This window comes from Loxodonta africana, chromosome 3 (genome assembly GCF_030014295.1).
Source record: "Loxodonta africana isolate mLoxAfr1 chromosome 3, mLoxAfr1.hap2, whole genome shotgun sequence".
Taxonomy (NCBI): domain Eukaryota; kingdom Metazoa; phylum Chordata; class Mammalia; order Proboscidea; family Elephantidae; genus Loxodonta; species Loxodonta africana.
The window spans coordinates 208,322,040-208,348,656 of NC_087344.1; the positions used below are offsets into that span (position 1 = coordinate 208,322,040).

A 26,617-nucleotide genomic window follows, 5' to 3' on the forward strand; every position below is an offset into this window, starting at 1 on the left:
ACTGATTTAAAAATGCACAGTTGATTCAAACACTCTCTGGTGATGGGAAAGTTATTTAGGAGGAATACGAAGATTTTAAGATACAGAACTAAGGCCTGAGGCATGGGGAACACCTGGGGGCGGGGTGCTGAGGCTGAGAGCAGCCCTTTCTGGCAGCTTGCCTACCCTTGTCCCCTCAGGCAGCAAGCATGAAGCACGGATTCTGCACTTGTTACTTCTCCAGGATGCTCTGAGTTTGCCCCAAAAGTTGCCGAACCGCCTGCACATCGAGTTCAGCAGGACCTGCTGCCCCTGTGGACTTGCTTGATGGGTTGGTCTGAATGGTGCCTGAGGTGTTGGTGTTGGGTGGGGTTTTGGAGGCAGCAGGGAGCAGGTGGTAGACGGGGCGCTGGGGGGAGCAGGGAGTAGTAGGTGGGGTTCCTGGTGGGCCCAACTCCAGGCAATGGCCCGGAATTTCTATCTTCAGATGTAATAGAAATTCTGTTCATTTGTGGTCAATATAGCCTGTTAGTGCATCCAAGCTAAATCTAGTGTGCTCCTTCTTTGTCTTAATTTGAATTACTTGTTTTGAAAAAGTTTGATTGGATTTGAATCCATTCTCATAAAAATCTTTCTGAGGTTACATTGATCAAGGAAAGAAAAGGAAGAACTGTTAGATTCTTTAAATAACTCCACTGCTGTGATTTTTTGAATGGCTGTGAAATGGTTTTATATTATTTTCATACCAACTTGTGCCAACTTGAAGAGATCATCATTAAAAACCTTAATTAGGAATTAAACGTACAATTTCAAGAGTAAAATCTGACCTAAAATGTTATGCTCAGAGAAGCAAGCTCAAGTTTTAATTAAAAGCTGAAAATTTATCTGAAAGTGTATTATAAATTGTACATTTAATATCTGCCTTAAAATTTTATGAGTTTTTTCTGAAAATAATTATAAAATGGAAACAAATATAATATTTTTCCCTGTGCCCCTCCAGTTTATTCCAGTATAGGACAGATATTATCATTGCTTTCTACATGTGTACCAATGTGAACAATGTTGGAAAACACTGTTCTAACATACCTGCCTGAGGAGGGCCTTTGTACTTGATCTTCCTGGTGCCTGAAAGCCACCCTTTTGTGAAATATTCACATGGGTTGTATACTCACTCATGCAAGCTCTACTAAGGACATTTCAAGGTCACTTCTTCAAAGAGGCTTTGTCTGCACATCCTATTTAACCCCTATCACTCTCTGTCACTTAATCGTGCTTTTTTTTTTTTTTTTAATAATTTTTATTGTGCTTTAAGTGGAAGTTTGCAAATCAAGTCAGTCTCTCACACAAAAACTCATATACACCTTGCTACACACTCCCAATTACTCTCCCCCTAATGAGACAGCCTGCTCTCTCCCTCCACTCTCTCTTTTCATGTCCATTTCGCCAGCTTCTAATCCCCTCTACCCTCTCATCACCCCTCCAGGCAGGAGATGCCAGCATAGTCTCAAGTGTCCACCTGGTCCAAGAAGCTTACTCCTTACCAGCATCTCTCTCAAAACCCATTATCCAGTCCAATCCATGTCTGAAGAGTTGGCTTCGGGAATTGTTCCTGTCCTGGACCAACAGAAGGTCTGGGGGCCATGACCACCAGGGTCCTTCTAGTCTCAGTGAGACCATTAAGTCTGGTCTTATGAGAATTTGGGGTCTGCATCCCACTGCTCTCCTGCTCCCTCAGGGGTTCTCTGTTGTGTTCCCTGTCAGGGCAGTCATTGGTTGTAGCCGGCACCATCTAGTTCTTCTGGTCTCAGGATGATGTAGTCGCTGGTTCATGTGGCTCTTTTTGTCTCTTGGGCTCGTAATCACCTTGTGTCCTTGGTGTTCTTCATTCTCCTTTGATCCAGGTGGGTTGAGACCAATTGATGCATCTTAGATGGCTGCTTGCTAGCGTTTAAGACCCCAGACGCCACTCTTCAAAGTGGGATGCAGAATGTTTTCTTAATAGTTAATCATGCTTTTTTTTTTAAAAGGCACTTATCGTTATCCAACATTTCATTTCATATTTTATTGTTTTTGCCTCTTACACTAGGTTATAAATTCCATGAGGTCAAGGACTGTATCTCTTCTTATCACTGCTGTACCCCCATGAACTAGAATATTGCTTGGAACATAGTAAATGCTCAATAAACATTTGTTGAATGAACAAATGAATGAACTGAGCATTAAAAATGTATTTTTTCTCAAACACATATTCCTGCTCAACAGTAGAGTCTACTCTGGATGTCATTCTTACCTCTGACATGGATGTCTCTGACTGTATGATGTTGCAGATTGTACAATACAAACCAAAGGCAAAGTGAAATTGCAAATCCTGCAAAATAAGTATTTCATGATGCTGACGAAGGTACTATTAAAGCACTGCGATCCACCCGCAAATCAGGGTTTACCCGTCGCCATCAATTCGATTCTGACTCACAGCGACCCTATAGGTCAGAATAGAACTGCCCCATAGAGTTTTCAAGGAGCGCCAGGTGGATGTGAACTGCCAGTCTTTTGGTTAGCAGCCTTAGCTCTTAACCACTAAGCCATCAGGGTTTGGCAGAGTTAAATCATGTAAAATTTTAAGAATGAAATAGAGAAAACTGACAAGGATGAGGACGTGACAGGAGTTTCAAGAGACAATGATTTAAATATTTAAAAATGATTAAAGAATTAAAAGAGGTAGTTGTTAAAATCAATGAGTGCATCAAATATATGTACAAAATGGTCAACTTACGGTCTTGCTTTGAAAGTCAAGCGTGAAGTAAAGAATATTTTATCAGGTGGAGCATGTTTTATGTTGCTGTCATATAAATTGTCAATTAGGCAAAAATCTTCACGTCAACATTTTATTCATTGTTTGTTCTAGTGATTAGGACCCAGTTGCAATTCCTTAAAAAATTTGTTAAATAAAAGGCAAAACAAAGTTATTTTCATAATTTCTGGTTTCATTTCTCAAGTTGAAGTCTCGATCAAACCTAATTTTTTCCCCTTACTTGCTATGAAAATTTGATTTCCATTTAAAATCGACTCATTTACAGTTGTCTTTACCTGAACTGGGCTCATATGATGTGAAAGTACAAGTCTGTACAAAGTGTAAGGAGCCCTGGTGGTGCAAAGATTAAGTGAACTGCTAACCAAAAAGTTGGTGGTTTAAACTCACCGGTGACTCCACAGGAGAAAAGACGTGGCGGTCTGCTCCCATAAAGATTACAGCCTAGGAAACCCTATGGGGCAGTTCTACTCTGTCATATGGGGTTGCTATGAGTCGGAATTGACTCAAAGGCACACGACAACAACATTCAAGGCATAGAGGCAGCATGAAAGAGGAGGAATGAGCAGGGAAACGAAGGCTTCCTGGAGGAGGCGGTGTCTAGGTTGGGGCATCATGAACAAGCAACTTGAGGTGGAAGGGAGTAAACAGAGGAGTTGTCAGATGGGGCAACTCTTGAGGCAGCCTGGAATTTAGGGTCACGTGTGTTTGAGATCGAACCCCTATTGCGTCTCTTACTTGTGTAAACCAGGGCAAATTACTTAACTTCTCTGAATCTTTGTCTTCTCTTTTAAAAAACAGTACATAGAAAAACTAGCGACATTGCAGACCTAAGTTATTATGAACTAAAGATATTGCTGTTCTAATTTTGCCCTGAAGAACTTGGGTATATAGATAGCTTAAACATGTTGCTTCTGTTGGTCAGCTTTAGTTTAGAAGATTTGGAATTAGGTGCCCCTTTTACTAGGGGATTGATGGCATTAAAAACCCAGACACATCAACTAATCATACCAGGAGAGGGACTTGAATTGTCTTCCCCCCAAATTATGCTGTAATCTTAACCCCTGTACCTGTTAATATGACCCTGTCTGGAAACAGGGGTTTTATTTTGTTATGTTAATGAAGTTATACCAGTGTAGAGTGGGTCCTAAACCCAGTCCCTCGTGAGTGGTGTCTTATAAAAAGAGCAGAACACACACAGACACACACAGGGGAAGGCCAGCATGTGGAGAGCCCTCTACAAGTAAAGGAACACCAAAAATGCCCAGACCTACTAATAAGGAAGGACCCTGCCCTAGAACTGTTGCCCTGATTTGAACTTCTAGCCTCCAAAACCATGAGACAATACATTCCTGTTCTTTAAAGACATGTACTTGTGGTGTTTTTTTGTTATGACAGCTGGTAACTAAGACAGGGACACAAGGACAAAAGAGTGATCTTACCTGGTAAGTGCTACCAGAGAATTCATGCAACACAAAGGCCATGCTTTCTGATTAGGCAACAGGGAACAGAGCCTGGCCACAGTTTTCAAGTCTTTTAATTCAGAGAATAGAAAATGTCCCCAGTCTTAGTAGTAATTAATAGTTAATTTACTGTGTACCATACACCCTGAATTATCTCAATGTTCTCTTCAAGGTAGGTACTATTATCACCACCGTTTTTCAGGCGAGGACTTAGAGAAACTACATAACTTGGCTAAAGCCACACAGCTAGTGGCAGGGCTGGGGTTGTAATCCAGGTTTGTTTGCTTCCAATGCTCTTAACCAGCACTCTGAATTCCCAGTTAATGTGTACTTATATTGCCTGCATTTTCCACATGGTTTATTTTTTACTTATAAAATTAGCTATTTTTGGACTGTCTTTATTCATTTATGTGGCTGAGGTAATCTGAGGTAACTTATCGTGGTGCCAGAAGAAAAGGACATGAGTAGAATAGGACAGACAAGAAATGCCAGCAGTGAAGCTACTGTTCATTCATCAAATATTTATTAAACAGTACTTTCTATCAGGCAGTGTTTTAGATGAATCAGACACGGTTTCTCTTACGAACTCACAATTTATGAGGAGACGGATGAAAAAAATTTATATAGTAAGAGAAGAACAACAACAGAGGCGTACAAGAGATACAGTGGTTACATAGAGGTGATCAGCTCTGCCTTGGAGAGTCAAGGAAGGCTTCTCAGAGTGAGATAATGAAGCTTCCTCTTGAAAGAGAAATAGAAGCTCACCAGTCATGCCAGGTGTGGCATTGCATCCCTGACAGAGGCAAACATGTGGAGGTATGAAACAATAAGTCTGGTATTGCTGGATGGTAGGGTTTGCAGGCAGGGAAGCTACAGGAGAGGATACTGGTGACCTGGGTGAAGGGACTCAGATCATGAAGGGCCTCCTGTGCTCTGCTAAGGAATTTGTACAATTATCTCTAATTAAGGGAGAAACTTTGAAGGATTTTAAGCTGGAAAGGATGAGTGCACTGGATCCCTTCTGTTTGTCCCTCCATATATACTCTCGATCATCTTCGCTCTGCTTAGTGCCCTAGGAGGCTGAACTCTATGAACCATATCAGTTGGCAACCTTGCCCTCTGACTTTTGGTTTGCTTTGGCCAATGGCAGGTGATCAGAGGGAGGGACAACAGTAAAGTTAGGCAGTTCATTCCCCTAGCTCTCTACTTTTGGAGTCACCCTGGATTGTCTTCGTCGGTCTGCTGAAAGTCATAACTCTTGTTAGGTGGTCTTCTCTACACAGTTCTCTCTCTCCCTCTCTCCTTCATAATTGCTTTCTCACCTTGCCTCATTGGGTATCTCATTGCAACTAGTCTGGGGGTATTTCATTATGCCCATGATTTCCCTAAACCCTACCAAGCCTTTTGAAATAATCTTTGGTATTAAATTTTCCACACATTATCTAATTTGAGTGTACCATCTGGTTCCTCCAGGACCTTGACTGAAACAATGACCATATTTTCATTTTAGAATTATCACTTAGGGAGTAGAGTAGAATATGGATTGGGAACGAGGACAGAAAAGAAATAGACCAGAGAGGAAGACAATACGATAATTCAGAGAAGAGATGGTTGGCCCTGAACTTGGATTACAACAGTTATGATAGAGAGTAGAGGACAAGATATTTGGAGATAGAGTTAACATGACTTGGTGCAACCCTGCAAACTAACCAGATTCATCTTCACCAAATATTTATTTGGTAAGGGGAAATTCTATCCTGCAGTTATCTCTCAACAATTTACAACAAAGTGAAGATTTACAGAGAAGTAGAAGAGAGGCAAGTAGGACAGGTGTCCCCCAAACTTTTAAATAATGTGAAATGGAGGCAGGCTTGGAGGAGTCATGAACAACTCGAGTTTTTAAGGGCTTCAGTGCCCTGTCCCACTGGGTCAGGATGGCATTTCTGGCTCCATTCCATTTTCCAGGACCCATTAGACGGTACTGGTAAGGAGTACATGGTCCAAAGAAAACTTCCCAAGCTAGTCTGGGATCCTTGAGAAACAAAAGTGGTACATTGGGCTTTGAGCCTATGCATGCAGCAAGGTCGTCCAAGTAGGAAATGTAGTTGAGTTTGTCTTCACTGGTATCTATAATCAAGTTCCTAAGAGGAAAAAAGATGGAGCACTTTTCATGAATCTCCCCCTGACCTGTGTTTTTTAAGTAATAGGAACCATCCCTCCTCCCACCACTGAATTACTTTTTTTTTTTTTTTAACAGAACAAATCATGTTTGGGGATTTTTTTTATGGTGTACAGAAAAAAATAAGAGGAGTTTGCCTAGAGAAATAAGGGCAATTAAATTGGTTAAAGAAGATGGTAAAAGAAGGCAACTTGGGAGAAGCGCTTTAAATAATGTTTTAGGTTTTTGAATTTGATGTGAAGGTTAAGTCTGACCAGTCCAAATATAATAGTTGTTGAATGAATGAATGAGATCAAAAAGCATCACATACATGGGCACCTGAATTATTTTTGATATCAATTGTGAGTTGAGAGGGATATACTTGGTGTGCCAGTACTGAACATGGCACAGATACGAGTATAATGAATCATGAAAGACAAGTTGAAGGCTTTATTCATACCTATTTATGTTGTTAGTAAACTTTCATGATGTCCTAATGTTATTCATTCTTTCAAAAAATATTAAGTGTCTATAAAAAAAAATTTTTTTTTTTTTATCACCTGCCAGACACCATTCTAGGTGCTTGGAACCAAACAGTGAACAAAACAAAGTGCTTGTTCTCCAGGAGCTTATATTCTAATGGGGAGGGATCAGAAGACTACAAAAAAGAACAAACAGAGGCAGAGCCAACACGGCATTATAGATGGAAGCACCATGCCTTTCCTCTACAACAAAGACCCGAAGAACTAAGTAAAACAGACACAAACATCAATCCTGGGACCATAAGTGTCAAATGAAGGGATAAAGAACTCGATCGAGCACCAGACGGAATAAAAAACTGACAGAGAACAGGGAATGAGGAGAGCTACAGAAGAGAGGTCCCTTACTAGCTAACGTGGCACAGATTTGCCATCTTGGACTTCAGCCACCAAGAATGGCAGACAGGGAGTACAGGAAGGCAACTTCATGGAGCTCCCAACAGGAGACAGAGTACCCGCTAACCAGGGATACTTGCTTTCCCACCCCCCTCTCTTCTTCCCTTTACACGGTCTCTGAGTGACACCAGAGCAAACCACTGGACCCTGGCCTGCATTGCCACCCTGTTGGCTCCATTATATGCCACACATGACTCGTTCCTGCCACTTCCTCCCTGCTGGACCTGCCTTGCTGCACCATAGCTGAGTGGCTGGCCCTGCACAGCCAGACAAGGTGGTGAAAGTATCATGCCCACAGGAAAGCAAACAACAAAGCACGCCCAGCACATATGCCCAGACATAAACAAATAAAAAAGGACATAAAAACCAAACCAAACTTATAAGAACTATTAAAGAGATTCCATCAGTTAGAGAACCAACATCAGACAACAACCTGAATCTAGGACACAAGACAGCATCAGCCAGATACAACCTAGGTAATGAAACCTCAAGGATAAAACAAAATTAAAAAGATTTACAACAGGGTACCAGAGACGTCAATCTGTAGATGACAACAACGTCAGAACAATGAAAGAGGGAATAAATGGTGTAGGCATAGCACTTTCAAATGGAGACTAAGTCAAGGCAATATCAAGTCATAAAAGACTGGTTTCAACTTAGGAAGATATGTATAAACTTCAAGATAACCACAAAGAAAGTTAACAAACCTACTCATCAAAATAAAGAAGAAAAACATAAAGTCTCAGTAAACATAAAACCTACAAAAACAAAAGAAAGAAAAAATATCCACAAACAGAGGATTCAGCACAGGAGAGTAAGGGGAACAAAGAAAATGTCAGTACCACGATGAAAACTACAAAATGACGGCAATAAACTCACACCTATCAATAATCACACTGAATGTAAATGGCTTAAATGAACTCACAAAGAGACAGAGAGTGACAGAATGGATAAAAAACATCAGTATACTGTCTATAAGAGACATGCCTTAGAAACAAAGACATAAATTTACTAAAAATCGAAGGATCTAAAAAATATATATCAAGTAAACAGGAACCAAAAAAGAGTGGCTGTGGCAATACTAATCTCAGGTAAAGTAGACTTCAAAACAAAATCCATCATAAAAGACAAGGAAGGAGATTATATAATGATTAAAGGGAAACCCACAAAGATGACATAACCATAATAAATATGTGCCCAATGACAGGGCTCCAAAATACATAAGCTCTAACAGCACTGAAAAGAGAAATTGACAATTCCACAATAATTGTAGGAGGCTTCAACATACCATTCTCGGTAAAGGGCAGAACATCTAGAAAGACTCAACAAAGATACAGAAGATCTAAAGGTCAGCCAACTTGACCTCATATACATATATAGAACACTCCAGCTAACAGCAGCAAAGAGCATATTCTTTTCAAATGCACATGGAATGTACTCCAGAATAGACCACATCTTAGTTCACAAGCAACCCTCAACAAAATCCAAAACATTAAAATAATACAAAACATCTTCTCTAATCAGACTGCTGTAGAAGTAGAAATTAATAACAGGAAAAGCAAAGAAAAAAAAATCATATACATGTAAACTGGATAAAACCCTGTTTAAAAACCACTGGGTAATAGAAGAAATCAAAGATGGAATAAAAAAATTGCTAGAATCAAACAAGAGTAAAATCATGTCATACCAAAACCTTTGGGACACAGCAAAGACAGTGCTTAGTGGTCAATTTATAGCAACAGATGCACACATCAAACAAGAAGAAAAGGACTATCTTGGTTATCTAGTGCTGCTATAACAGAAATACCAAAAGTGGATGGCTTTAACAAAGAGAAATTTATTTCATCACAGTAAAATAGGCTAAAAGTCCAAATTTAGGGCATTGGCGCCAGGGGAAAGGCTTTCTCTCTCTGTTGGCTCTAGTGGAAGGTCCTTGTCCTCAATCTTCCCCTGGTTGAGGAGCTTCTCAGGCACAGGGACCCCATGTCCAAAGGATGCACTCTGCTCCTGGTGCTGCTTTCTTGGTGGTATGAGGTCCCCAACTCTCTGCTTGCCTCCCTTTCCTTTTATCTCTTGATAGATAAAAGGTGGTGCAGGCCACACACCAGGGAAACTCCCTTTACTTTGGACCAGGGATGTGACCTGGGTAAAGTTGGTGTTACAATCCCACCCTAATCCTCTTTCGCATAAAATCACAATCACAAAATGGAAGGCAACCACAGAATACCGGGGATTATGGCCTAACCAAGTTAATACACACATTTTTTGGGGGACACAATTTAATCCATGACAAAGACAAAATCAAAACATTAGCCATACAACTCAAAAAAATAGAAAGAGAACAGTAAAGCAGACCACAGCCATCAGAAGAAAGGAAATAATAAAGATCAGAGCAGAAATAAATGAAATAGAGAATAGAAAAGCAATAGAAAGAATCAACAAAACCTAAAGTTGGTTCTTTGAAAGGATCAACAAAATTGATAAACCAGTGGCCAAAATGACAAAAGAAAAACAGAAAAGGATACAAATAACCCAAATAAGACATGAAATGGGGGACATTACAACAGACCCAACTAAAATAAAAAGTATCATTAACAGAGTACTAAGAAAAAGTATAACACATTTGAAAATCCAGAGAAAATGGACAAATTTTTAGAAACACATTACCTACCTAAATTAACACAAACCGAGTTTGAAAACCTGAACTGATCCATAACAAAAGAAGAGACTGAAAAGGTAATTACAAAAAGTTCCAACAAAAAGAAGTCCTGGCCCAGATGGCTTCACTGGAGAATTCTACCAAATATTCGGAGAAGAGCTTACACCAGCACTACTCAAACTATTTCAGAACACAGAAAAGGAAGGCATACTTCCAAATTCATTCTGTGAAGTCAGCATAACCCTAATGCCAAAACCGGGCAAAGACACCACAAAAAAGAAAATTACAGAACAATATCTCTCATGAATATAGATGCAAAAAATCTCAACAAAATTCCATCCAATAGCATTCAGAATCATATAAGAAAAAATAATACACCCCAACCAAGTGAGATTTATACCAGGTATGCAAGGATGGTTCAACATTAGAAAATCAATCAGACTAATCCACCACATAGATAAAACAAAAGAATCAGATGATCATCTCAACTGCTATAGAAGAGGCATTTGATAAAGTCCAACACCAATTCCTGATAAAATCTCTCAATACAATAGGTATAGATGGGAAATTCCTTGATATAATAAAAGACATCTAGGTGGCTCAGTGGTTAAGAGATTGGCTGCTTAACCAAAGGATAGGCAGTTCAAATCCATCAGACAGTCCTTGGGAACCCTATGGGGCAGTTCTACCTTGTCTTATAGGATTGCTATGAATTGGAGTTGACTTGAAGGCCATGGGTTTGATTTTTTTTTTTTTAATAAAACTAACAGCCAACATCATTCTTAACAGAGAGGCTGAAAACGTTCCCTGTAGAACGGGAACAAGACAAGGATGCCCTTAATCACAACTCCTATTTAACATTGTGCTCAAAGTCCTAACTAGAGCAATAAGGCAAGAAAAAGAAATAAAGGGTATCCCTATTGGTAAGGAAGAAGTAAAACTGTCTCTATTTGCAGATGATATGATACTATACATAGAGAACCCAAAAGACTCCACAAGAAAAGTACTGGAACTAATGGAAAGATTCAGCAGTGCAGCAGGATACAAGTTAAACATACAAAAATTGGTTGGATTCCTATACACTAATAATAATAAAAAAAAAAACTACAAAAAGGAAGTCAGGAAAGCAATACCATTTATAACAGCCCCTAAAAAAAATAAAATACTCAGGAATAAATCTAACCAGGGATGTAAAAGGCCTATACAAAGAAAACTAAGAAACACTACTGCAAGAAACTAACAGAGACCTACATAAATGGAAAAGCATACCATGCTCATGGACAGGTAGAGTCAACATTGTGAAAATGTCAATTCTACCCAAAGCAATCTGCAAATACGATGCAATCCCGATCCATATACCAACAGCATTCTTTAACAAGATGGAAAAACTAATCATTGACTTTAAATGGAAAGGAAAGAGGTCTCAGATAAGTAAAGCACTACTGAAGAAGAATAATGAAGTAGGAGGCTCACTGTACTACCTGACCTCAGAACCTGCTATACATCTACGGTAGTCAAAACAACTTGGTACTGGTACAATGACAGACACAATGGAACAGAATCGAGAACCCAGATACAAATCCATCTGCCTACAGTCACCTGATCTTTGACAAAGCCCCAAAGTCTATTAAGCGGGGAAAAGACACTTTTTAACAAATGGTGCTGGCAAAATTGAATGTCCATCTGTAAAAAAAAAATGAAACAGGACTCATAACTCACACCATACACAAAAACTAATTGGAAATGTATCAAAGGCCTAAATATAAAACCAAAAACTATAAAGATCATGGAAGAAAAAACAGGGTCAATGTTAGAGGCCCTAATACACAGCATAAATAGGATACAAACCATAACTAACAATACACAAACACCAGAAGATAAGCTAGATAACTGGGATCTTCAAAAATTAGGAGACTCATCAAAAGACTTCACCAAAAGAGTAAATGAGAAACTACAGACTGGGTAAAAATTTTTGGTTACAATTAAACAAATTTCTAATCTCTAAAATCTGTGGGAAAATCCAACACCCCTACAAAAAAAAGACAAGTAATCCAATTAAAAAATGAGTAAAGGATACGAACAGACACTTCACTACAGAAGACGGCAGCTAACAGACACATGAGGAAATGCTCGTGATCACTAGCCATTACGGAAATGCAGATCAAAGCTACAATTAGACACTATCTCACCCTGATATTACTGGCATTAATTAAAAACGAAACAAAACAAAACAAAAGCAGATGATAACAAATGTGGGAGAGGCTGCCTGGAAATTGTACCTCTTATGCACTGCTGGTGGGAATGCAAAATGGTACAACCATTTTGGAAAACAATATGGCACTTCCTTAAAAAGCTAGAGATAGAAATGCCATATGATCCAGCAATCCCACTCCTAGGAATATATTCTAGAGAAACAAGAGCTGTCACATGAATAGGCGTATGCACATCCATGTTCATTGTAGCACTATTCACAATAGCAAAAAGATGGAAACAACCTAAGCGCCAATCAACAGATGTATGGATAAACAAACTATGGTACATAAACTCAATAGAATATTACTCAACGATAAAGAACAATGATGAATCTTGGAAACATCTCACAACATGGATGAACCTGAAGGGCATTATGCTGAGTGAAATAAGTCAATTATAAAAGGACAAATACTGTATGAGACCACTATTATAAAAACTCATGGAAGGTTTATACCCAGAAAGAAACAATCTTTGTTGGTTAGGAGTCAGGGTAGGGGTGAGGAAGGAAAAACACTAACCAGACAATAGATAAGTGGTAACTTTGGTGAAGGGTAAGACAGTATACAATACTGGGAAAGTCAGCACACGTTGACCAAGGCAAGGTCATGGGAGCTTCATAGACACATCCAAACTCCCTGAGGGACCGAATTACTGGGCTGAGGGCTGGAGACCGTGATCTCAGGGGGCATCTAGTTCAATTGGAATAACAGTTTTATAAAGAAAATATTCTATATCCTAGTTTGGTGAGTAGAGTCTGGACTCTTAAAAGCTTGTGAGCGGCCATCTAAGATACTCCATTGTTTCCACCCTTTCTGGAGCAAGGGAGAATGACGAAAACCAAAGACACAAGAGAAAGGTTAGTCCAAAGGACTAATGGACCACAACTACCACAGCTGCCACCAGACTGAGTCCAACACAACTAGGTGGTGCCCAGCTAAGACCCCCAACTGCTCTGACAGGGATCACAGTAAAGGATTCTGGACAGAGCTGGAGGAAAATGTAGAACAAAACTCTAACTCACACAAAAAAGACTAGACTTACTGGTCTGACAGAGACTGGAGAAACCCTGAGGTTATGGCCCCTGGACACCCTTTTAACTCAATATTGAAGTCACTCCTGAGATTCATCCTTCAGCCAAAGATTAGACAGGCCCATAAAACGAAATGAGGCTTAGTGGACACACCAGCCCAGGGGCAAGGATGAGAAGGCGGGAAGGGACAAAAAAGCTGGTAATGTGGAACCCAAGGTTGAGAAGGGGAGGGTGATGACTCGTTGTGGGATTGGCAACCAGTATCACAAACCAATATGCTATTAATTGTTTAATGAGAAACTAATTTGCTCTGTAAATCTTCACCTAAATACAATAAAAAAAGAACAAACAGATATGTAATATATCAGGTGGTATTATGGAGAAATATAAAGGAGAGTAGCACGTATTACACAGCATCACCCAAAAAGATATGCTGAAGTCCTAACCAGTGCTACCTGTGAATGTGACCTTGTTTGGAAATAGGGTCTTTGAAGATGTTTTCAGTCAACATAAAGTCATACTGGAATAGGGTAGATACTGACTGACTGAGTGATGTCTTACAAAAGAGAAGAGAAGGGGGAGGAAAACAAAGACAGGTGGAGTTCTGGGGCCATGTGAAGACAGGACTGGCCATCTGCTGGGGGCAGCCGCTGTGTTCCACTGGAAAGCCTTGGTGCCCCATGTGATGTGTCGAGGGCAGCATATCCAGCTGGAGGCAGAGTTAGGACTAAAAAATTCTTCTGATTCTACAAGCAGAGTTATTTCCAACCTGCCATACTTCTTCTCTAGGAATGGCTTTTAATTAAGACTTTTTTTTTTTTAATTGAAATATATAGTATTGCTAGGTTTTCCCTGTAGCAAGCAGTATTTCATACCTTTTTATGAGCTCCTCCACTTTAGTGGCATCAGCCATCAATTTTTGGGATGGCGGTAGCTTACAGAGTCCTATGAGAAAAATCGGAAATAACAATAAAGTCACATGTAGCTTTCCCTTAAGTTCTCCTCCCACTAATTTCTGACCTCCCACTGCCCTGCCTCAGAACACATGACAGTCAAAGCTTAGAATGCAATTGGAGATCAGAGGGTAGTTTCTGGAAGTAAGTTTCTCTTCCAAACTCACATAACTGGGCACTCCACTCTCAGAATTGTGAGAACGCCCCAGTGGCCCAGCCCTCAGCCTGCACCATGCTCTCTCCGCATCAGCACTCACCACCCAAGATGGCCGGCCCTGGCCTTCTTTCATCTGCTTTCACTGCGAAGCATGCCTAAAGGACTCCATCTGCTGTCACCAAGAAGCATGCCTAAAGGGCTCCTTCATCTGCTGTCACTAAGAAGCATGCCTAAAGGGCGCCTTCATCTGCTGTCACCAAGAAGCAAGCCGAAGGGGCGCCTTCATCTGCTGTCATCAAGAAGCATGCCTAAAGGGCTCCTTCATCTGTTCTCACCAAGAAGCATGCCTAAAGGGCTGGCAGAAGGCACACAGCCCCAAGTTCTAGGACACGGTGTGCATTATTCCAATACTTATCTTTGGAAATAATATAAAATTCTGTTTCTAGAGTAAATGGGAAGACCTGGAGCAAATAGAATAGAACACAATAGACTAGGGTCCTGAGGCTTCTAATAATTTCCATTAATCTGGGAAATCTGATTTTATTCTGTTGCCCAGATTTATTCGATTCAGAGTTCAACCTCTTTATCCAATCAGTCACATTGAGTGACATGGCACGCCTAGCATTAAAAAAAAAAAAATTACCTAACATATATAAAATTAATTATTCATTTTTTGGATATGTTTTATGTTACTTTAGCACACATCTGTTTGGTTTTAAATAAATAAAAAACCTGTTGCCATTGAATTGACTCAGACTCATGGCAACCCCACGTGTGTCAGAGTACAAACGTGCTCCGTAAGGTTTTCAGTGGCTGTGATCTTACAGAAGCAGATTGTCAGTCCTTTCTTCCATGGTGCCACTGGGTGGATTCAAACTGCCAACCTTTTATTAAATGGCCAAATGCAAATCATTTGCACTACTCAGGAAAATAACAGGGCATTTATTTTAAGATTCAGTTAATCAAATAGGGCTTTCAATAGAGTCCAGGTACCTTTGAACACTCTCGTGGCCCACCGTGCTTGGAGTTCTGTGCCTGGTAAGATGGATCCTTGAAGGCCAAAGAAGCCAATGATAGCTAATGTTGCCTTTTCTAGGTTTGAGGGAAAGACCTTCTTGTATAGGAATATCTTCTTTGTACAAAGGCTTTTTAGAGGTTCTTCAAGAAAGGGAAAAGAAAATGTATATCCTGTGGCGAAGATCACAATGTCTATGTTTTCTTCCATTGTCCCATCTTCAAAGAGAGCCGAGGTTTCTGTAAACTCCTTCACGCTGGTTTTCATAGTGACTGTCCCACAGAGGATACAGGTTGGTAGTTCATCATTCACAATTCTCTTTGATTTTTTCCTTTGACACAGAGGAGAAAATTATCCTCAGTAGGTACATACCCAAGACACTTAAGCAAATGACTTATTTGATCAATTCAGGAAAATTATGTACCAAATCAAGGGATTAAATTGACCAATTTTTAATTTAAAGTTGTTTACCTGCCACTGTTGTTTTGTTTTATTTTTAAATATTTTATTTTTGGTGAAAATATACACACCAAAACATACACCCACTCAACAATTTCTGCATGTATAATTCATTGTTGCATTCTTCACGTCATTCTTGTTATATCTACCCAAATTATCTTGCCACTATTGAGTTAGATTTAAACCAAAAAACCCATTGGCATTTAGTCAATTCTTATTCATAGTGACCCTACAGGACAGAGCAGAACTGCCCCCTAGGGTTTCCAAGGAGTGGCTGGTGGATTCGAACTTCTGGCCTCTTGGTTAACAGACAAGCTCTTAAACTTCTCACCTATGCTTTAGAGTTATTGTTGTCAGTTTGATATCTGTTATGGATTGAATTTTGTCCCCCCAAAATACGTGTTATAGATCCTAACCTCTATGTCTGTGGTTATAATCCCATTTGGGAATGGGTTGTCTTTGTTATGTTAATGAGGTGTGATTAGTGTAGGGTGTGTCTTTAGTCAATCTCTTTTGAGATATAAAAGAGATTAAACAAGCAAGCAGAGCAGAGACAGGGGAAGAGAGGTGCCAAGCCACATGAAGATCTCCAAGGTACCAGGAAACAAGCTAAAGAGACAAGAACTTCCTCCAGAGATGAGAGAGAGAGAAAGCTTTCCACTAGAGCTGGCACCCTGAACTTGGACTTCTAGTTTCTTAAACTATGAGAAAATAAATTTCTGTTTGTTAAAGCCATCCACTCGTGGTATTTCTGTTATAGCAGGAGTAGATGACTAAGACAGAATTTGGTAGTGAGAGTGCGGTGCTGCTCTGATACTGCGCTAATAGTTACCTACGATGTTGAGGTGGTTTTGGCATTAGGTGATGGGTAGAGGCTGGGAGAGTTTTAAGGGGCCTAATAGTAAAATTATTTAAAAATCTGAATTGACTTGATGGCAATGGATTTGTTATTTTTACTTTATTTTTGTTTAATAGTAAAAGCCTAGATTGCCTTGAAGAGACTGTTGGTAGAATTATGGATGTCAAAGGCAATTCTGGCGAGGACTCAGAAGGAAGTGAGGAGCGCTATAAAATCTCTGCCGTCTTAAAGAATACATATGGCACCAGCAACACGATGCTGCTCGGAATGCGGTCACTAAACGTGCTTCTGGCGAGGCTTTAGAGGAAAGTGATGAACATGTGACTGGACGACCAAGGAAGGGCGATGCTTTTTATGCAGTGGCAAAGAAATTGTCTGAATTATGTTCAAATGTTTGGTGAAAGGTAGAACTTGTAAGTGATGAACTTGGATATCTGGCCGAGAAGATTTCTAAGCAAGCTCATAAAGGGGTTGCATGGTTTCTCCTTGCTGCTTATAGTAAAATGCAAGAGGAAAGAGATGGACTTAAAAATGAACTGTGCAAAATGAAGACAGAACTGAAACATCTGGAAAATTCTGTCATACTTTTTGAAACCTAGGAGGCTGTGGCTGCCACCCTTTGAGATCTAGGAGACCGTGGCCCCACACTTTGAAACCCAGAAGGCCCTGCTTCCTGTGCTCCTTCCAATAGTTCTGCTGATCTCGAGCTTCTCCAGGGATGGTCCTTTACTTTTCTTGGAGGACAACACATGTAGCCCCCCTTGGAGTGTTTCCTGCCTACAGAATTCCAAGAGGTAGACAGCACTCTTTCCTTTTGTTCTTTCTCCTGCCCCTTCAGTCTAAGCTGATAGGTTTTCTGCTGTGGAAGTTGGTTATATCCATCATCAGCCACAGGCTCAATTTCTTTAACAAAAGATTGTGTAGCCATATCTCTGGTGAACATTCTAGGACACGTGTTCTTAGTTTGTCAACAGAATTTTCCAAATCTTTAAGCTCTGTTTTCATTCTACCAAGAGTCTCTTCAAGGCAATCTAGACTTCACTATCAGGTACCTTAAAACTCTTCCAGCCTCTACCCATTACTCAATTCCAAAACTGCTTCTACCTTTTAGGTATCTGTTAGAGTAGTGCCCCACTCTTCCAGCTAGAAGTCTAAATTCAGGGTGCCAGCTCTATGGGCAGGCTTTCTCTGTCAGCTCTGGAGGGAGGTCCTTGTCTCTTCAGCTTGTTTCCTAGTTCTTTGGCAGTCTCCATGTGGCTTGGCATCAATCTTCCCCCATCTCTGCTCTGCTCACTTGCTTAATCTCTTTTATGTCTTACAAGAGATTGACTCAAGAGACACCCTACACTAATTCTGCCTCATTAGCATAAAAAAGATAACCCATTGCCAAATGGGATTATAACCACAGGCATAGAGGTTAGCAATTACAATGCATATTTTTGGAGGGTTCAATTGAATCCATAACACTTGCCATTGTGCAGCTCCATACAGGTATATATTGAAGTATATCATTCCAGGAAATCTTTTTGGAAATTCATATCTCTAATCACTCAGCCACAGCAGACATTTATTATAGTGTGGTGAGAGCTGACCACCTTCGTTCACTGATGCTACAAATATTCTATTTCTCCAGTTGCTATTGAGTCGATTCCAACTCATAAAGACCCCAGGTATTGCAGAGTAGAACTGTACTCCATAAGGTTTTCAAGGTTGTGACCCTTTGGAAGCAGGTCACCAGGCCTTTCTTCCAATGTGCCTGTGGGTGGGTTCAAACCACCAATCTTTCTGTTAGTAGTCCAGTGCTTAACTGTTTGTGCCACCTAGGGACTGCATTTCTAGATGGTAGCAATTTCAAGATTCCTCTAAACCAATTTAAATTTCTAGATTTTCAAGCTGGGTATGAAAGTTTTTCACCCTTCATTCTTCTCTAGCCTCATGAGTCACTACTTTTGTTGCCAGACAGAAAATACTCATATTTCAAGAACCGCTGTGTTATGGATATTGTCTTAAGGAAGTAAACTTAGAACAGGATAGTAAAAGCAATGCTAAATTACATAACATTTTGATTTCTGAATAAAATAGAGCAAGAGATAATGATTTCATCATTTTCCATTAAATAAAAAAAATTCAAGTACCCCTTTATAATACTTAATCCATAATTCTCATGGTTAAATATTTTATTCATCTGCCTCTCTTGAATCCATTTTAGTACACATGAAGGTAGCATTTGTTTAATAAAATTATGAGATCTTCTTATAGCCATCATAGACAAAGGGTAGCCCCCATGTGAAGATCGGCCAGTAACCCAGGTACCAGTTCTAGTGCTGAGAAGTACCTAAAAGGTAACACAAGAAGGATAAATGCATCATTCAGTTATTTTGTAGTATTTTTGTTCAATGTGCTTCAAATGGTCTTATGACAAAAATTTGTACATAGATTTATAAATGACTATCTGTTCCTATTGCTGTTGTTGCTTTCACAAATCACTCTTACCTGATCTATATACCTGTTAAATTGTTCATCATATTTAATACAAAGAATGCAGTACTTGTAATGCATAGTATTGATCTGGCAGTTTATTATGGAGAAATAATATAGAATTTAAAGTGAACGTTTGGAAAACAATTGTTAATTGAATTAGATAAAAACCTATTCTTACTAAATATAACCTTTGTACTATAATTTATGCTAAATTGGAATAGATTTCTAATTTGTGAAACTATGCTTGGACTCTCTAAAATTGTTATGTATACTTCTTGGGCCAAGTATGGGTTGTTTTATTTTAAACCAAAGTGTTGATCTGACTTCTAATAGAAAATTGGGAGGTGTTCAGAAAACATCCTCCCATTTCTATCCTTACAAAATAACAAAGGCAGAGTATAAGAATTTGTCTATAGAAAGATAATTGGCCTGGGTGGAGCCATTTGCCCATTTCGCTTTGTTCCTGAGAACACCTTTGAAAAAAGCCTAGTGGTCTGGTTTCCATGAAACTTTCCTGGACCCTTCTCAGAGATGGTTCAATTCTGTAAAGTGTGGATTCTTAAATAGCTCAGGAAAGACCACAAGTGCCTGTAAGAGTTTCAGGGTTGTTCATTTACCATGAGCTGCTGTAATTATGCAATTGGTCAGAGTGTTTTATAATCTTGAATACTTACTCTGGCAACCAGAAATGGTGATGGGGCGGGGTGTGGATTCAGAGGTGGTATACCTGAGCTGCTGTTCGGCTGAGCTCCACTGCAATGTCCCCTCCAGTGTTCCCAAGACCGATCACTAAGACGCGTTTGTCCTGAAAGCCTTCTGGGATCTTATACTCTTGACTATGTAGGACATGGCCTTTAAACTTATTGATTCCTGAAGGGAGGGAGGAATTGGAAAATTAGAACTATCTAGGAAACCCTGGTGCTGTAGTGGTTAAGTGCTATGGCTGCTAACCATGAGGTTGGCAGTTCGAATCTGCCAGGCACTCCTCGGCAAATCTATCGGGCAGGTCTACCCTGACCTATAGGGTCACTATAGGGTCGCTATGAGTCGGAATCGACTCGACGGCAGTGGGTTAGAGCTATAATTTCCCATATGTAGGGACAGAGTTTGTGGAACAAGGGGAAGTGAGCGTGGCGAGACTTCATCTCACGTACTCTTGGACAGTTATCAGGAGGGACCAGTCCGTGGAGAAGGACATCACGCTTGATAATGTAGAGGGTCAGTGAAAGAGAGGAAGACCTGTATAATATGGACTGACACAGTGGCTGCAACGATGGGCTCAAGCAAAGCAGTGATTGTGAAGATGGGAAAGGACTGGGCAGTGTTCTGTAGTACGTAGGTTCGCCATGAGTCAGAACCGACTTAGCAACACCTAACAACAACAATAGCCTTGGTAAATATATAGGAGAACTTAAACCTCTATGAATGTTCCCTTTCAAAGCCATTACTTAAGGGACTGCCCCACAGCGTTTCCAAGGAGCACCTGTTGGATTCGACCTGCTGACTGTTTGGCTAGCAGCCGAGCTCTTAACTGCTGTGCCACCAGGGCTCCAACAACCCCATAAGGTAGGCAATAGTATTAAATTTTATTAATGATGACATTGAGGCACAGAGGTTAAGCAACTCGCCCAAGGCCATACAGTAAGCAGCAGAGTCCAGATGGGAACTCAGGCCACCTGACTCTGGAGCCCAGTTCTGAAACATTATACCGTACCACCTCCCAGAACAGCAGGTGTTACGATGGCTCCAGTGGGGCATCTGGCCTAGACTGAGCCAGGGGAGGTTTCCTGGAGGAAGTGATGTTTTCTTAATGGAAGAAATTTGAAGGATGATCAGGAATTGGAGCAGGGAGCATTAAGAAGTATCCAGGAAATGGGAACACGGTGAATTGGATACATTAGAGAATGGAGCATGGAGCCACGTAAATTCCTCGGTTACTGAGGTTTTGCTGGAGAGAATCTTTCTTGAGGACTCAGCCTTGGCTCATAGATTTTTTATCCTCCATGTTTTTTTTTTAATGTTACCTAACACAATACCTTGCAAATTACAGGTTTTCCGTATTTGCATGTTTGAGCAGGGGACCCAGGAAAAAGGTAGAATATGTAGGTAGGTCAGAGTCAATGATTATGTCAAGGCAGCACCAAAACAAGAAATCTATTTGCTAAGTCAAACTATTAATCCAGAAAAAAAGAAAATTCATTTAAATAAAAAAGGGGCATGTTTCACAATTTGTTTTTTATTGTGCTTTAGGTCAAAGTTTACAGCTCAAGTTAATTTCTCATACAAAAATTTATATACATATTGTTTTGTGACATTAGGTGCCATCCCTATAATGTGACAGCACACTCCCCCTTTCCACCCTGGGTGGGTTTCTTGTGACCATTCAGTAAGTTCCTGTCCCTTCCTGCCTTCTCATCCTGCCTCCGGACAGGAGCTGCCCATTTGGTCTTCTGTGTCTGATTAAACTAAGAAGCCCACTCCTAACTAATATTATTTTATGTTTTATAGTCCAGTCTACGTCTGAAGACTGGGCTTTGAGAATGGTTTTAGTTCTGGGTTAAAGAGCGTCTAGTCTCAGTCAGACCATTAAGTCTGGTCTTTTTGTGTGAATTTGAGTTCTGATCTGCACTTTTCTCCCACTCCATCCCGGACTGTCTGTTGTGCTCCCTGTCAGGGTGGCCACTGGTGGTAGCTGGGCACCATCTAGTTCTTCTGGCCTCAGGCTGATGGAGTCTCTGGTTTGTGTGGAACTTTTGTCTCTTGGGGTACTATTTTTCCCGTGTCTTTGGTGTTCTTCATTCTCTTTGCTCCAAGTGAGTTGAGACCAATTGATGCATCTTAGATGGCCGCTTGCAAGCTTTTAAGACCCCAGACGCCATTCACCAAAGTGGAATGCAGAACATTTTCTTAATAAACTTTGTTATGCCGATTGACCTAGATGTTCCCCGAAACCGTGGTCCTCAGACTCCAGCCCCAGCTACTCTGTCCCTCAAAGTGTTTGGTTGTGTTCAGGAAACTTCTTAGCTTTTGCTTTAGACCAGTTGTGCTGACTTCCCTGTATTATGTGTTGCCCTTCCCTTCACCTAAGCTAATTCTTTTCCACTTTCTAGTTAGTGAATTCCTCTCACCCTCCCTCCCCACCCTTGTAGCCATCAAAGAATGTTTTCTTCTGCATTCAAACCTTTTCTTGAGTTCTTATAATAGTGGTCTCATACAATATTTGTCTTTTTGCGACTGACTAATTTCACTAAGCATAATGCCTTCCATATTTATCCATGTTGTGAGATGTTTCACAGATTCATTAATGTTCTTTATCGTTGCATAGCATTCCATTGTGAATATATATCATAATTTGTTTACTCACTCGTCTGTTGATGGGCACCTAGATTGTTGCCATTTTTTTGCTACTGTGCTGCAATGAACATGGGCATGCATATATCTATTTGTGTGTCGGCTCTTATTTCTCTAGGACATATTCGAAGGAGTGGGATTGCTGGATCCTACAGAACTTCTATTTCTAGCTTTTTAAGGAAGTGCCAAACCGATTTCCAAAGTGGTTGTACCATTTTACATTCCCACCAGCAGTGCATAAGTGTTCCAGTCTCTCCACAAAGTCTCCAACATTTATTATTTTGTGTTTTTTGGATTAATGCCAGCCTTGTTGGAGTGAGATGGTATCTCATTGTAGTTTTCATTTGCATTTCATCTAATAAGCTAATGATTGTGAGCATTTCCTCATGTATGTTAGCTGCCTGAATGTCTTCTTCGGTGAAGTGCCTTTTCATATCCTTTGCTCATTTTTTAACTGGGTTATTTGTCTCATTGTTGTTGAGATTTTGCAGTATCTTATAGATTTTAGAGATTAGACCCTTATCAGGTACGTTGTAGTCAAAATTTTTTTCCCAGTCCGTAGGTTCTCTTTTTACTCTTTTGGTGAAGTCTTTTGATGAGCCTAAGTACTTGATTTTTAGGAGCTCCCAGTTATCTAGTTTCTCTTCTGGTGTTTATACATTGTTAGTTATGGTTTGTATTCTGTTTCTGCCATGTATTAGGGTTCCCAGCATTATCCTTATTTTTTTCTTCTATAATCTTCATTGTTTTAGATTTTATATTTAGGCCTTTGATCCATTTTGAGTTAGTTTTTGTACGTGGTATGAGGTATGGGTCTTGTTTCATTTTTTTGCAGGTGTTTCACAATTTTTAACCTTCAGATTATTGTAGTGACACCTGTAGACAAATTTTGTGTTGTTTTAGACAAACTTTTCCTATTGATAGGGTAGTAATAGTCCTGGTGCTAGCTACAAAGAGAAGAGTTCAGGTTCATAAGCAAAATACTCATTTTCGAGGAAGTCTTAATTTTTTTGTGAAAGATACTTTGGAGTTGGTGGAAAGTAGAAAAGAAATCTTAAAAAGAGTGGAACCATGCCAGATTTCAGGGTGGTTTTGAGGACATTTTTAAACATTATTCAAACAGCTGTCCCTCTTTAGCACTCTGTCATAAACCAAGATTGGCAGAAATTACTAAATCTACTCCCAAATTGGGTTTTGCCCAGGGCTTTGTCTTCCAATCCCTCACCATTTCCTTGAAGGAATCATACGGCTATTTGATGTCAGTTTCTGGATTGCGGAGGAACTTGAAATATTTACCACAGAGGTATGTGTTTCAGGGTGCATATGTACACGGTGGAGTTTGTTTTAGAAGGAAAGAGATTTCAATCTCAGAATAAACTGAGGACAGGGATCCTTAACAGATCCAGGAGTCATTTTCCACAATAGTTTTAATAACATTTATAGAGTGCTTGGAGTCCCTGGGTGGTGCAAATGGTTAACACACTCAGCTGCTAACTGAAAAGTTGGAGGCTCAAACCTTCGAAAGGAAGGCCTGGCAATCTACTTCTGAGAAATCTGCCAGGCAGCAGTTTTATTCTGACACATATGGGGTCATCATGAGTCAGAATCAACTCAATGGCAACTTTTTTTTAAAAATTTAATATATATTGTTGACTCATTGTTATGGATTGAATTGTATCCCTCCGAAATGTCTGTCAGCTTGGCTAGGCCGTGATTCCCAGTATTGCGTGATTGTCCATCATTTTGTTATCTGATGTGATCTTCCAATGTGTTGTAAATCCTACCTCTGTGATATTGATGAGGCACGATTAGAGGCCATTGTGTTGATGAGGCAGGACTCAATCTACAAGATTGGGTTGTGTCAATCTCTTCTGAGATATGGGGGAAAGAAGGTAGCAGAGAGACAGGGGACATCATCACCACCGAGCAAGAACAGGCAGAAGCTTGTGTCCTTTGGACCCAGGGGTCCTACATGGAGAAGCTCCTAGACCAGGGGAAGATTGATGACGAGGACCTTCCCTCAAAGCCGACAGAGAGAGAAAGCCTTCACCCGGAGCTGGCACCCTGAATTCGGACTTCTAGCCTCCTAGACTGTGAGAGAATAAATTTCTGTTTGTTAAAGCCACCCACTTGTGGTATTTCTGTTATAGCCGCACTAGATAACTGAAACAGTCATTAACATTGAACTCCACAGGAACTGGTAGTACTGGTATAGAGTACTGGCATAGATTTTCTCATCACAACCCTTTGAGTAGACATTTTTACTCATATTTTGCAGATGAGGAAACTGAGGTTTGGGGCTTTTAAGTGACTTTTTTTTTTTTTCCTAAGGTCACACTGTCAGTAAACAGGGGAGCTGGGATTTACTCCTGGGCATGCTAATGCAAGATTCTGAACTTTTAACATTTATGACTACAATAGCAGTTCTCTAATTGCTTTATGTACAGTATTGTACTGTATTGTTAGTTTACTCCAAGAATGAATTCAAGTTATACCAGAAGCTACCTTTTACAAAACATCTTTATGGAGTGAGCCAATTTTATCAGGTGTTTTCATAGGTAATCTCTCATGTAAGGATCTTAATCCTCCTGGGGGCAGACCTTTTTAATGCCCATTTTACAGGTAAATCCATTGGTGCTTAGACAGGTTAAGTGACTTTTTAAAGGCCATACAGCTAATAAAAAAAAAAAAAATCACTTTTTTTTTTTAAAGGCCATACAGCTAATAGGAAACCCTGATGGCACAGAGGTTAAGTGCTATGGCTGCTAACCAAAGGGTCGGCAGTTCGAATCCGCCAGGCAATCCTTGGAAACTCCATGGGGCAGTTCTACTCTGTCCTATAAGGTCGCTATGAGTCGGAATCGACTCAACGGCACTGGGTTTTTGGTAGGTATACAGGTAATAAATGCCAGAGGCAGGGTTTGAGCTCAGGTCATATGACTTCAATTCCAGGGTAGTTTGCACTACTTTATAGTTTTTTCTTTTTCAGATGACTTAAATGATTGAGTTTGTTCAGGAAATAGCAATGGATAACTATGTTCAATTTGATACCATTGATTCATTTTTTTTTTTTTTCTCCAAGAGAGAGGGCAGAATTTTTTCATATCAACACTTGCTGCTAACTCGTCCTGAGTACGCACTCTGTGCCTGGTCCTGTTGTGGGTACTCCATGGTCGTAGCTGATTAGACCTGAAGCAGTCCTGGGAAGAAGACACTCAATTTACTTGAATTTACAGCTGCAGAAACAGGGACTCAGAGTATGTGATCCTCCCATTGGCTAACACATTTTGGAGCCCCAACTTGAACCCAGGTCCATCTTAACCACCAGGCCTTCACTTTGGGCTATGGAAATGACTCTCAAACTTTAGTTTGTCCAAGAATCACATTGCTGAGGACTTGGTTAGACGTTCGGACCCAGGATCCCACTTCAGAGATTCTGTGCGTGCTGCATTAACCTGCTTTTAAAATAAGTGTCTCAGGTCTTGGCGGTGGTTGGGGTGAAACACGAGGTTGCAGTGATAGTCTATACCGATCATTACACTCATTCTTTTCTTTTTCAGGTTTTTTTCATAAAAGACTTGTAGGCATCTGCTTTTATTCCACGAACACATACTGAATATCTATTATATGTTGCAGTGAACTTACATAAAAGTTCAGCTTTCATTTTAACCTATTTTCCTTTTTATACCTCACATTAGTGAGGTCAGGGAGGCAAAAGAATTAGCGATCTACGGAGTGCTTCCAGGGTCCCATCCTCTCATTTTTGAGAATTGCAATGCCATATAATAAATGCATTACTTGATGCTGGGAAATACAACATTCTAGAGAGAGGAATTTTCAGATAACTGGACCATTTAGCACAGAAACATCAAAATTTTATGTTCTTTTTATTGAAGTCTTTCTGAAGTCTGCCTTAAAAGTGAAACACATTGATAATTCAAGATCATCTTTATTAGCTTCAATTACTGTACTGTGCCCTTATACAGTGAGACCCTCAGGGTCTGCTGAGGATAACAGGGCTTAGTTTGCCGACTCATAGCAACCCTATAGGGCAGA

At 40.1% G+C, this 26,617-nt stretch overlaps 1 protein-coding gene across 1 annotated transcript in view; it reads right to left on the reverse strand.

The window, feature by feature from the left end:
- Positions 1-1,251: 1,251 nt before the first annotated feature.
- Positions 1,252-26,617, reverse strand: part of LOC100673593 (flavin containing dimethylaniline monoxygenase 4) — a 34,860-nt gene continuing 9,494 nt past the window's right edge. The window contains exons 6-10 of the mRNA XM_010595054.3: positions 19,938-20,080; positions 18,865-19,064; positions 15,390-15,742; positions 14,162-14,231; positions 1,252-6,392 (exon numbers count right to left, since the gene is read on the reverse strand). Of these exons, the coding sequence (XP_010593356.3) occupies positions 5,984-6,392; positions 14,162-14,231; positions 15,390-15,742; positions 18,865-19,064; positions 19,938-20,080 (1,175 nt within the window). The 3' untranslated portion in view covers positions 1,252-5,983. The remainder of the gene's footprint in view (positions 6,393-14,161; positions 14,232-15,389; positions 15,743-18,864; positions 19,065-19,937; positions 20,081-26,617) is intronic.